This window comes from Peromyscus eremicus, chromosome 5 (assembly GCF_949786415.1).
Source record: "Peromyscus eremicus chromosome 5, PerEre_H2_v1, whole genome shotgun sequence".
Taxonomy (NCBI): Eukaryota; Metazoa; Chordata; class Mammalia; order Rodentia; family Cricetidae; genus Peromyscus; species Peromyscus eremicus.
Window position 1 is genome coordinate 14,411,994 of NC_081420.1, and position 13,608 is coordinate 14,425,601.

Genomic DNA, 13,608 nt, shown 5'->3' on the forward strand with positions numbered 1-13,608 from the left:
TTTTCTTCTGTTCTTCTGTCCCTTGAGGATGAAGCAGCGTGCATCCCTCTTCCCTTTTCCTCCCCTTTCACACTGTAAGCTCAGGCATCAGCATCACCATTTTGAAACAGAGACTTGTGACCTCACCAGACACCAGACCTGCCCATGCTTTGACCTTGAAATTCCAGCCTCCATAACTGTGGGATACATTTCTGTTGTTTATAAACTATACACTCACAGGCACTTTGCTATCTGCCAAACAACTAGACCGAGACAGGTATATCCAGTGCCACCAGTTTTCCCACCTTCCCCTGGGTTCCCTTTGTGGCACACACATGTGGGTGCAGTGGTTGCTCACTTTGTGTCCCCAGCTCTCATAGGTTTTCTGGTCCATATGTTGTTCCATCAGGGTCTCTGTGGAGGACCTGCAGCTTGGTGGCCTTCTGTCTTGTTGATGTCACTTTGCAGTAGTGTGGCAGGCTTTCTTTTGTACCATCAACCAGCTCCCAAATCACGACACAGAGACTTATTGGTAGTTTTGAAAGCTCGGCCTTAGCTTAGCTCTTATTTTAATCTGTTTCTCTTATCAACATTTTGCCTTGGGCCTTTTTACCTTCCTACCTTCCTTCCTTCCTTCCTTCCTTCCTTCCTTCCTTCCTTCCTTCCTTCCTTCCTTTCTTCCTTCCTTCCTTTCTTCCTTCCTTCCTTTCTATCTTACTTTCCTGCTATCTCCATGGCTGGTAGGTGGCTGCCTGGCGTCTGGCCCCAGGAGTGTCCCTCCACTTCTCCCACGTTCTCTCCTCCTTCTTTTAGACCAATCAGGTGCCTTAGGCAGAAAAGGTGAAACAAATGCAACACTTTACATGGTTAACAAAGGCAGCAGAAATAAATGTAACACATCTTTACACAGTTAAACTAACATTCTGCAGTATAAACAAATGTAACACACCTTTACATAGTTAAATATTCTACAACACGGTAGGGCATATATGAGCGTGTGTGTGTGTGTGTGTGTGTGTGTGTGTGTGTGTGTGTGTGTGTTGCTAGTGATGGAACCCCAGGTTTTGTGCATGGTTGGCAAATTTTCTCTCGCTGAGTGGCACTCCAGCTATACATTGGATTCTGATGGGGTTGCTATGGCTGCTCCCTAGTTAGAGGTCCAGAAACATTAACAGTCCCATCTGGACTGAAGAAGCATTGGAGAGACTGGCAGAAACTGCTGTGCTTTTTCTAGAACTCTCCATGCAAATAGCATCTAAGAGAACCAAGTACCACATCTGAGACTCAGGAGCCTCTTTCTGCTCTCTCTGCACCCTGGGCATCCTGGTGTATTGTGGGTAGCCTTGTTAGGTGCACTGCCCCCACCCCCAAGTAAGTGGCTTCCCTTCTTTCTGCAGTGCTCTGACCCACAGAAGCTGCTGCACATTGCCCAGGAGCTCCTGCACACAGAGGAAGCCTACGTGAGGCGTCTGCACTTGCTGGACCAGGTAGCGTGGAGGGCTGGGAATTCCCTTCTCTCCACTCCCAGAATTCAAACTACAGATCCCTTCACATTGTGTGGGTATTATGCTTAGAGTAGGAATGACAAGTACTAAAATTCAGATAAAGTGAAGTCTGGCCGAAAACAGATTTTTTTTTGTTCCCAGTGCTTGTGGCTCTGGGGCAGCAGCTCAGCATGTTCACTTTGGGGGGACATTTCTTCATGGAGAATGCATGATTTGAACACATGAACGATGTTGGGGTCTGAGGAGATGCCTCAGTTAGTAAAATGTTTGCCTTGCAAGCACAAGGGCCTGAGTTTGATTTTTAGAACTCATGTGAAAATGCCAGGCTAATAATGTTGGCTAATGCTTATGATCCCAGCACTGGGGAGGTGGAGACAGAGAGATACCGCGAGCTTGCTGGCCAGACAGTCTAGTCTTACCTACTTGGCAAGTTTAAGGTTTAGTGAAAAGACCTTGTCAAAACAAACAAACAAACAAACAAACAACCCAAAAAACAAGATGAATGATGCCTGAGGAATGACATCTGAAATTGTCCTCTAAGCTCCACGGCATGCACACATCTATGCCCATGTGCACCTGCACTCTCATGGATGTGCACACATGTATACACACAGCACATCCATAGCTAGGCCAGTGGGGGTTATGCATCCCTGCCCATGAGGAAATGGGAAGAAGATCCTTAGCACAGAAAATACAGCACCCAGAAAACAAGGTTTGCACAGGGTGTTGCTCCTGCCTGTGCCTCACAAGCCAGAGAAGATCTCCTTCTACTCCTGAGAGGGTGATGATGAAAGATGTCATACCCCATCCCCCACACACTGCTCCTACCTGGTCCTCCTTAACCCTGATCCTCAGCTGTAAGCAAGCTTTCCATAGACTTAAAGCTGGAGGATTCTGGTTCTGACATTCGTCAGGAAAACGTAAATGGGGCTAGAGAGATGGCTCAGCAGGTAAGAGTGTGCCTTAGTTAGAGTTACTATTGTTGTTTTGAAACACCATGACCGAAAGCAAGCTGGAAAGGAAAGGGTTTATTTGCTTTATGCTTCTGCATCATAGTCCATCACTGAAGGAAGGTGGAGAAACTCAACCAGGGCAGGAACATGGAGGCAGGAGCTGATGCAAAGACCATGGAGGAGTGCTGATTCTAGCTTGCTCTTCAAATTCACTCAGCCTGCTTTCTTAAGAGCACTCAGGACCAACAGCCAAGGGATGGCACCACCCACAGTGGGCTGGGCACTCTCCCATCAATCACTAATTAAGAAAATGCCCCCCAGCACGATCTTATGGAGGCATTTTCTCAACTGAGGTCCCTCCTTTTGGATGACTCTAGCCTGTGTGAAGTTGGCGTAACAGCCATCACAGAGTGTTTACTATGCAAGCACGAAGCTCTGTGTTTGAATCCCAGCACCCACGTAAAGAGTGCTCACTTGAGCCGGGCGGTGGTGGCGCATGCCTTTAATCCCAGCACTCGGGAGGCAGAGCCAGGCGGATCTCTGTGAGTTCGAGGCCAGCCTGGACTACCAAGTGAGTTCTAGGAGAGGCACAAAGCTACACAGAGAAACCCTGTCTCGAAAAACCAAAAAAAAAAAAAAAAAGAGTGCACACTTGGGGGCTGGAGTGATGGCCCAGCAGTTGGGGGCACGGGGTTGCTCTTCCAGAGGACCTGGGTTTGGTCCCTAGCACCATTGTAAGGCCTTACAATCATCTGTAATTCTAGTTCCAGAGGCTCCGAGGCACAAGGCACGCAGGTGCATAGACATAACTCAGACAAAGCATTCGTAAGCATAAAATAAACATAAAGTTCACACACATCTGTCACCCCAGCAGCATGGAATGCAAAGACAGGGGCTTCTGGGGTTTGCTGGCTACTAACCTCTCTCTGGACCCTGCTCAAGAGAGTGCGGTGGGGACCGACAGCAAGACATTGATGTCTTCCTCGGGCCTCTGCATATACACACAGGTGTGTGCACTGCATGCACCACACACACACACACACACACACACACACACACACACACACAGAAAGAGTAAATTTTTTTGTTTGTTTGCTTTGTTTTCAAGACAGGGTTTCTTTGAGTAGCCCTGGCTGTCCTGAAACTTGCACTGTAGGTAAGGCTGGCCTCGAACTCACAGAGATCTACCTTCCTCTGTTTCCAAAGTGCTGGGATTAAAAGTGTGCCACCTAATTAAAAAATTTTTTTTAATTAAAAAAAAAATCCAGGTGATGGTGGTGCATGCATTTAATCCCAGCAGTTGGGAAACAGAGGCAGGTAGATCTCTATGAGTTTGAGGTCAGATTAAAAAAAAAAAAAAAAAAGAAAAGGAAGCCAAGAGCCACACTCCTGTGGCAGGTGTCTGGCTGGCTCACGGTGGCCATTGTGGGCTTCTCTGTGCTCAGGTCTTCTGCACCAAGCTGACAGAAGCGGGAATCCCTCCAGAAGTGACCACTGGCGTTTTCTCTAACATCTCTTCCATCTACCGTTTCCATGGGCACTTCCTCCTGCCCGAGTTGCAGAAGAGGATCACAGAGGAGTGGTGAGTGTGATCCATGGCCACCCACAGGGCCTCTAAACCAGGTTCTTGGGGGTGGGGGGCTGGGTGCCTCCCTTCCCTGAGATTCTGGTTCCAACCCCAGCCCCGCCTCTTCCGCCTCTTCCGGGGTGGTGGCTGTGACTGGGCCTTGGGGGCTCTCTAAGCTTGTGGATCAGGATGAGATCTGACCTCTGGAAGCAGCACAGAGGTTAGCAGCCAGCAAACCCCAGCAGCCCCCTGGGGTTTTATTTTCCCTCTTAGCCTGTTTCTACCTTTGCTTTTAAAAAGGACTTTCTCATCAAGAGTGGTTCCAGTCCTTTGCTTTCTGTGGCCCTCAGCTTCTGCCTATCTTTAGCAAAAGCTGCAAGCCACAGTTAATGCGATGCCACGAGAGAGGCCGACCAGTTTTAACTGTGTACCCCTGCATTTGGGGAGGTGTGAAGTTGCCTCCCTTCCTTTGCAGGCTGGCTTGCCCCTCGGGTCTCCTGACTCTGCCTTGGGTGGCTGGGGGTGTGTTGTCGTCTTTGTCTCAGTGTGTGGCTGGGCCACTTTGTGAATCTTCAGAAGCAGCAGGGCAGGCTGCACTGTGTCCTGAAGGTGTTTAGAGCTGGCCGTGGACTTCGGGGGACAAGGCTTGTCTGCAGCACAAGCTTTCTCCTTCCATGCTCTGGAATCTCTACGCGTCCGCACAGTGTCTCTGCAGACCTGTAATGATGCTGACACAGGGCCACTTGTTGCTTAACTTTGTAAAATCAAAACTTGGTGCACAGTTTCACAGGAGTACCAAGTGGTGGCTTTCTGCCTGTGCTTTTTTTTCCTTTGGTTTTGTTAATTACTAAGGATAAATCTTCAAAAGAGAGTTCTAAGATAAAAAATTACTGTGTTGATTTTTCCTGTGGAGATGTGAACAACATCTGTTTACCCAAGATAGGGCACCAATGATAGACCAAAAATTTTTTTTAAAAAATGAGAAAGGGGATTCCACCCAATCCCAGCTTAGTTGAAGCAGTGAGTTTATTGGGGTTACTTATGGGAGCATGGGTGGCTTCAAGGTGTCCGCAGCAGGGGAGGTCTCATGAAAGCTGCATTTCTGAAGCTCCCCCACAGCTTGAATGCAGCCTGGCCGAGTGAAAAGTCTCTCCCAAGCAATTGCTACCGCTTTTATGACCTTGGGGCGAGGCCTTCTGAATCGTGTAAGTTTCAGAGCTTCCTGAAGTTTTGGTCAATTCCTGAATCTGGTTAAGTTTTACTGCCTGAGTCTTAAGGACCCTCCCCCGCTTTTCTGGAGGAGATGTTTTAATGCAGAGGCCATAACTGCACAACTATTATCATAATATTTGCTTCCTAGAATTTATTTGTTCACTCGGCGCACTAAGAAGATTTCGCTGTTGGTCTTGCAAAGTCTGCTTCTCTCTGTGGCTTTGGTGGCAGTGTATAGATCCGTCATTTCTAATCTGTGCTCATTTAGAATAGCACTTCACTGACCGGCCCACCAATCAGGGGCAGCACCATTGCTAAGACCCTCTCTTTGGGCTCCGGGCCTCACCGGTGCTGTTGAAGTATTTAGAGAAACCCTCTCCTAATGTCCGGTAACACTATTTTCTACTCCACAATCTGGGAGGAAACACGCTCAGAGAGGCTGGCCAGCGTGCTTACCATCCGAGCACTACTCGTCAGCTCTGTTCCACCTAGACTGTTCATCCGATGACCGTGCTTCTCCACACAGGGACACAAATCCTCGCCTTGGGGACATCCTGCAGAAACTGGCTCCATTCCTGAAGATGTACGGAGAGTACGTCAAGAACTTTGACAGGGCAATGGGGCTGGTGAGCACATGGACCCAGCGCTCTCCGCAGTTTAAGGACGTCATCCACAGCGTTCAGGTTGGGGCTGAAGGAGTATGATATACACACCTTTTTTTTTTTTTAATTCCAAAAAGATTTTTTAAGACAGGGTCTCAGGCCAGGCACGTGCCTCTAATCTCAGCACTCAGGAGACAGAAGCAGGTGAATCTTTGTGAGTTTGCGGCCACCTTGGTTTACATAGCAAATTTTAGGCCAGATAGACACCATATCCAAAACAAAAACAAACAACCAGAAACAACAACAACAAAAACAAAAAAATTCCTCCACAACAAAACAAGGTCTCTTAACCTGACCAACTTAACTGCCTCTGAAGCCAAGAATGACCTTGAACTTCAAACTTTCTACCTTCACCTCCTGAGTGCTGGGATTGCAAATGTGTACCAACACACCTGGTAACACACACTTCTGCAGTGCTGGGATCACAGGCCTGCATCAACATGCCTGGCTTTTCTATATGGGTTCAGGGGTTGAAATCAGGTCCTCATGCTTGAGCAGCTCCAACATTCCCCCATCCCAGCCCTCTGAAGAAGCTGTGACACTACATTCTCACCTAAGTGTGTGGTACAAGACTCATCTGTGCTGTGAGCTCACACACATCTCCCTCCAGAGGGCGAGGCAGTGTTCAGCCTGAGCACAGGCCACTGTCCCTGTCCACACCAGGCTCTCAGGTCCACCAAGTCCTCAGGTGACCAGACACCTCCAGGATTGGGATGACAATTGTCTGCATTGACTGCCTCAGCACTGTGTTGTCCCTGAACTGTGGGTACTGTCTGGGTACTTCCTGCTAGACACAGCCATGGTTCTGCCCCTTGGCCTGGACTGTGTCTGCTGACACCAATGTGTCTTCTGGTATCTGGAGGGTAGAATCTGGGGCAGATCTACAATGCACGGAATAGCTCACAACCGCAAATTCTCCTATGCAAATGTCCATGGCCAAGGTCAAGAAGCCTTGACCTGAACAAATGGGATCAAATAACCATCAGATTTCCCTTGGTCTCTGGAGAATTCTTTGCTTGATCCAAAACATATTATAAATTATAAGCCTTAAAAAATTCCAAACATTTACCAAAAGTTTGTAAAATGACCAACTTAAGGCTAGAGAAAGAGCTGAGAACCTGTTTGGATCTCTAGCACCAGGTAAAGGCAGACATGGTGGCATGTGTCTGAATCTTTTGTCAGGGGCTAAGGGTAGAGTCATGAGGCAGGTACATTCTGGGGCTGATCAGCAAGCCTCGAAGAAGCTCAGTTTTCAGCCAGAGATATGCATGCACACACCATACTCAGGCATAACCACAGAAGGACAAACTTACAGATATTACAGACATTCTGTGCTATTTACCATTATCTCTAAGCACGCATGATGGTTATTGTCTTTTGAAACTCATCTGCCGACAGTACTGAAGGTTCATCCCTAAGTGTGAAGGACAGTGTCTCCCTCACACACAGTGATAACTGAAATCAAGGTCTTCACGTGGCTGTCACAGCACTGTGTCTCCTCACAGCCTGCACAGTCACCAGCCATCCCAAGGATGCACTTCTAAGTTTTCTCTGCTTTTTTTCTCTTTGTGGTTCACAAGCCAAAGAAGGACCACACACTGCTCTCATTATCAGACTGAGTCCTGCCCTCTAGGACAGGCTCTGTCCTTGTCCTCTTGAGGGAATTGGCTGTCTCTTGGCTTGGGTTTATCTGCAGTTTTTCCATGATTCAATTTGGGCTGTGCCTCTGTGTGAGAGTCACTGGAGCAAAGCTTTTTCTTTCCCTCTCTCTCTATTTGTAAGTTTCTAGCAGGGAGGTACTTTGAAGCCCTATGACTATCCATCCTTCATCTTCCCTTGCTTCTTGCTTGAAATAATTGTGTGTATGTGTGTGTGGGGGGGGGTATGCCTGTGAACGTGTGTGGTGGTATGCTTGTACATGTATGTGCACGTGGAGGTCAGAGGTCAGCTGAGGTTGATTGTCTTCTATCACTTCCCACCTTATGTTTTGAGGCAGGGTCTCTCACTGAACCCAGAACTCATTAGTAGGCTGGCCAATGGTATCTGCTTATCTCTGCCTCCCTAGCACTGGGATCACAAGCAAGCACATGACACTCAGATTTTTTTTTAGATTTCTTTAAGTTTTGTTTTATGTATGTGAGTGTTTTGCCTGAATGTATGTCTGTGAACCCTATGCATGTCTGGTTCTCAAGGAGGTCAGAAGAGGATGTCAGATACCCTGAAACTAGGGTTATAGACGGTCATTAGCCATGTAGTTGCTAGGACTGAACCCGGTTTTTCTGCAAGAGCAGGAAGTGCTCCTAACCTTTGAGCTATCTCTCCAGTACCAATACTCAGATTTTCTTTTCATGCTTGCAACCTTCATTTAAAAAACAAAGACAGGCATATGGAGGCACACACCTTTAATCCCAGCACTCAGAGGCAGAGGTAAGTGGATCTCTGAGTTCAAGGCCAGGCCATCCAGCACTACACAGAGAACTCTTGTCTTGAAAAAGTTAACAACAACCAAAACCAAACCAAACCAACTGCCCCCCCTCCAAAAAAAAAAAAGCCTTAATTGTTTTAGGGGCTGAGAAGATGTTTTGGTGGATAAAGTGTTATGTTAAGCACAGGGACCTGAGTTCAGATCCCCAGAACCTGCTGCACCCAAAAGAGTTTTAAGCCCATCTCTACCAGAAGTTTTGTACTGAGGCCTGAGGAAGGTGTGGGTAGCTGGGGCCCTGAAGTTGCTAGAGGCAGGGCAGTGGGCAAGGGGAGAGACAACAGGCCCTTTCCGCTGTCATGGTGGAGGCAGATGAACCAGGCAGCATGGCAGGAGAGCCCAGTGTGAGCAAAGAGGCCGTAGTGTGCTAGCAGTCTTCGTGGACAGGCCTGTGTGCAGGGTCAAGGGTGTGGACTCCTGCTGTTTGCACCAAGAAGGCATGAAAGTGTGGCGGAGGGGGAGCTGTGATCTGGAGGGAGGAGGGGAGGAGTGGAGAGTGGGGACAATACAGACCTAGGCTTCCCTGTACCCACCTGCTCTCTCCTGGGACTCTCATCAGCCTCAAGGCATGAGGACTGATACTGGGGGAGCTAGGCAAGATGACCTCCACCTGAGTGTGAGGAGGGTCGGCTAGGAGTGGGAATCACTTTTGTGGGGGGGGGGGCATTGTTTTGGCTCCTGTTTTCTTCAATCCAAAGCTGCCCACCCAGAAAGTTCCAGTTCTCCTTCCATCATGGGGCACCTTCCAGCCTCACTTTCTCTAGCTATAAAGTGTGGTCTGTGCCAATTGTATCTTGAAGAGCAGGCAGCTCCAGGGAACCTCCAGGGCCTGTGGTACCAGAAGCAGGGGCTAGACTGGTGACCCCGTGTGTGTTCTCTGTTCCCAGAAACAGGAGGTGTGCGGGAACTTGACGCTGCAGCACCACATGCTGGAGCCTGTGCAGAGGGTCCCCCGCTATGAGCTGCTGCTCAAAGACTACCTGAAGAGGCTCCCCAGGGATGCCCCAGACCGGAAGGATGCTGAGAGTAAGTGGAGGTGGCTTCGAGGCTGAGGGGCAGTCTCTGAAGTAGGCTGAGAACCCTGGGCTGAGACACACAGAGAAAAGCAGAGGAGAGAGAGTTGGGGGGGGGATATATGTATAACTAATCCTATCTATCTATCTATCTATCTATCTATCTATCTATCTATCTATCTATCTATCTACCATATATATATATATATATATATATATATATATATATATATATATATGTATTATGGAGAGAGAGAGAGGACTAGCAGCAAAGTGATTTAGTCTTTTCCTATCACATGAAAGGATGCTATCTCTGGAGAAGACATTGCCAAACACTGACTCCATTCAGAGCAACGGGTCCCATAGTGAGGGCATTCTTATTTCAAGAGTCATGACCAGTGCAACTGGTGGACAGCACAGGACTGGGGACTGTACAAGACAGTCAAGGGTCCCACTTGTGTTGGCCCCAGCAGGCTCAGCAAGTGGCTCTGGGCTTTGTGTCTTCTGGGCCAGACCTCTGGAGCGGTCTGGGCACCCTGAGCAAGGCCAAGTGCAGGAACAAGGCCTCCCACTGGAAGCCATGCCTACATTTTCAGAGTCAGCCTCTCCAACGAGAACTTGTGAAGTTTCCACGTGCCCAGGCTCACTCGGTTCTCCTTATTCAGGGTCCCTGGAGCTCATCTCCACAGCTGCTGATCATTCCAATGCTGCCATTCGGAAGATGGTGAGTTCAGACTGCTGTAGGGACACAAAGCATGTGCAGGGAGAGTGGGGGTTGGTGAACCATATAAGTAAGCACCTTTACCCCTGATTCCTGGTGGGCCCCATCAGTGAGCACATATATACCCAGTCTCTCCAGGATGTATCAGGTACACATCCTAGCACCCCCTAGTAATACCAAGTGCATGCTCAGCCTCTCTCTGTACAAACCAGGTAGGCATATGTCCACTGTCTTAGTTAGAGTTTCTATTGCTGTGAAGAGACACCTTGACCACGGCAACTCGTGTAAGGAAAACATTTAATTGGGGCTGGCTTACAATTTCAGAGGTTCAGTCCATTATCGTTATGGTGGGGAGCATGGCGGTGTGCAGACAGACATGGTGGGGGCTACATCTTGATCAGAAGTCTCAGTGTCACACTGAACAAAGGTTGAGCAAAAGAGACCTCAATGCCCGCCCCCACAGTGACACACTTCCTCCAACAAGGCCACACCTACTCTCACAAAGCCACATCTCCTAATAGTGCCACTCTCTATGAGCTTATGGGGAGGTGGGGGAGGCAATTACATTCAAACTACCACACCCACCTTCCCAGTGCAAGCCAGGACAGGCCATGACTTCACCTGACTCTTCCAAATACCTGCCAGCTTCTGCAAGGTCATAGGTTCTTCCCTGCCCTCCAGGGTCCCAGGCACCCTGTGCCGTTTGATCCACTACCATCTATAGTGTCCATACAAGGGACAGAAGGGCCAGCCTGACCTGCCACTTCTAGGTACACAGATAGTAATTTCAAGTCCAAGGACAGGACATCTGAGGCCTAGCAGGTCCTGGCCCAACCCTTGTTGGTATTGTCTAAGTCCCTACAGGATCAATTCTACTTTGAATAGTATTGAATTCTAACCAAGAGCTAGAGCCATGAGCTGTTAACCTTGTCCCCATTGTACCTCTGTGCACTTCCCAACCAGGCCTGAGGAATGTAATGTGTAGATTGGCCCAGTCTAGGTCATAGCCACTCAACTGACTCCTGCATTCCTCAATGTCCTTGTCTGAAAACTGGGGATAACAATGCAACTCACCTCATAGAGTTTGAGTCAGAATTAAATGATTAAAATGTGGATGGTGTAGAACAGTCCCTGGTACATAGCAACAGAGGTTTGTGATCTATCAGTCTCTGGACGATGAGTTTCTAGTCACCCTTTAATATTCAGCTCAAATGTCATCCTGTGTTTCCTTCCCTTTTCACTGGCAGCCATTTCATTGCTACAACGGACTCTGGGTGGCAGTTGCAGAGCATGGCTTTGCTCACCTCTGGGTCCAAAGCAGTTCCCTAGACCTTTGTCCTTGCAGCTGCCTGAGTGGAATTCCTGTCTCTTGCAGGAGAAAATGCATAAGCTCCTGGAGGTGTATGAGCAGCTGGGTGGCGAAGAGGACATTGTCAACCCAGCCAATGAGCTGATCAAGGAGGGCAACATCCAGAAATTGTCAGCCAAGAATGGCACCACTCAGGACCGACACCTCTTCTTGGTGAGTCAGGCTGAATCCCAGTTACAGAACTCCCACAGCTGCCTTCTCAGGCTCTGGGCAGTACTAGCAAAATTTAGAAGCCCAAGGAGGAGGTTCTTCTGTGGCCTCCTCTGATAGTTTGCTGGGCTATCTCTTGTCAATGGCTCTGCCCTGGTTTCCACAAGCATCTAATATTGATGTCCCTTATATCCAGCATTTCTGTTTTCTTTGATCTTTCTCAGTTACAATTAGAGAGTCTCTAGAAACCAGAAATGTAAAGACTGTAGCCAAACATTAAGATCCCAACTATCCCAGAACCAAACCTGGTTTGCAGGGAGGAGAAAAGACAGAAAGGAGTTATGGTGAGGGATCCACTCAAGCACCTGACATAAAGGAAAAGACATGATCTTTTTTTCCTCTTTCTATAGCTGCTTCTCTTCTCCCCCACTGCCTCTTCCTCTTCTCCTTCCTCCTCCTCTTCCTCTTTCTTCTTGCTTCTTCCTAAGGCATTACATTTGCTAGGCAAGCACCCTATCACACTGCCTTTCACCTGTATTCCTGCATCTATTCTTGAATTGGTAGCTGTGTCTTTGAAAGTTTCTTTTTTTCTTTTTAACCAAAGGCCTGTGACATATCTAGCCACAGGTTATTGGCTAATAATGCAAGGTATGGGTTTCATCTTGTGGAGTGGGCCTTAAATCCAATCGGAAAGTGATTAGTTACTCCCACGAATTCATGCCACTATTATACCAGTGGGCATGTCTTGCCGGGCCAGTTGTTATTGTAGCTCCAGGGTTCTCAGCTAGGTATGGTTGATGCTTATGGCTCTCCTCCGGCATAGCATTTTCAGCACTATAGAAGCTATCCAGTAGGAATGAAGCTTCCAGGCCAATCCTGACTTGATTGCTCCATGTTCTGTGACTCAAGTATGTGGTGTTTTCAGCAGTAGAGTTTTCATCAAGTTCTTGAGGGGAACCAAGAGCATCGGCAGGAGCCTGTACTGTGTGGGGGTTTATGGGACCTCACTGGCCAACAACTCCAAAAGAAGTCACCCTTTCCTGAAACTGGGCTTTTTGTTTGTTAGTCTCTGGTATTTAGTGAGGCCATTGCTGTCCATTATAGGCTCAGAATCTGCCTTTTGAATGTTGTGTTTAACGTTAGGGTCCTGGAGGAGTCCCATAAAAGACCACCATCCATGTATGCAATCAACAAGAGCATTTATTCCCAGCATGCTGGGGCTGTCCATCCCACACAAAGGCAAAAGAGCCATGACCCTGAGGGGAGCTCTCAGGCTCCTTTTAAGCACAGCTAAGGCAATTAGATCATTTTATCTAAGCAAGTAGCAATCATATTAGTACGTTCTAATGGCTAGGGCTAGTCAGGGGCTGACTAGGGCTACAGTTTTTCTATTTTGGGGCAGGCCTGAACAAGTCCCAGGCTTTGTCCTTATTTGGTTATTATCTTGAGCTGTTGTGGCTCAGGCTGGCTGGCCTAGTATGCGCTGACTGTGGGGGCTGGCTCAGGCCTGGTACTGCATGTAGCAGGCCTCCTCATCCTTGCTGTCAGGGGTGTTGGAAATTGATTGTCCTTTGTTCATGGCTCTTCCTCAGAAACTGCTTGCTCAGTCTCAGGAAACTGAAATTGAGGCCTGATCTCTAAGAGAAGACTGAGCAGCCTGTTACAGTGTCTACTTGGTCCTCTTAGAGGCATGTGTGCATCTTTAAATAAATAGATATTTACTTACATATTATATATATAATATATATTACTTTAAGACATTAAAGAATGTTTATATGGGTCCCTGTGAGGGGCTCCCTGTAACTACCTCTCCCCATAACATCTTTCTTACAGTTCAACAATGTGATGCTCTACTGTGTACCCAAACTAAGGCTCATGGGCCAGAAGTTCAGTGTACGAGAGAAAATGGACATCTCTGATCTCCAGGTGGGTGGGTCTCATTCCCTGAACTATCTCAAAGTCTTTCTGTCTTTTCTTGCCTTGATCCAAAAGTTG

At 47.9% G+C, this 13,608-nt stretch overlaps 1 protein-coding gene across 1 annotated transcript in view; it reads left to right on the forward strand.

Moving 5' to 3' along the window:
- Positions 1-13,608, forward strand: part of Fgd3 (FYVE, RhoGEF and PH domain containing 3) — a 69,536-nt gene that overhangs the window by 38,828 nt on the left and 17,100 nt on the right. Inside the window, exons 4-10 of the mRNA XM_059262977.1 lie at positions 1,377-1,466; positions 3,883-4,019; positions 5,743-5,899; positions 9,248-9,386; positions 10,039-10,097; positions 11,470-11,616; positions 13,447-13,539. Of these exons, the coding sequence (XP_059118960.1) occupies positions 1,377-1,466; positions 3,883-4,019; positions 5,743-5,899; positions 9,248-9,386; positions 10,039-10,097; positions 11,470-11,616; positions 13,447-13,539 (822 nt within the window). The remainder of the gene's footprint in view (positions 1-1,376; positions 1,467-3,882; positions 4,020-5,742; positions 5,900-9,247; positions 9,387-10,038; positions 10,098-11,469; positions 11,617-13,446; positions 13,540-13,608) is intronic.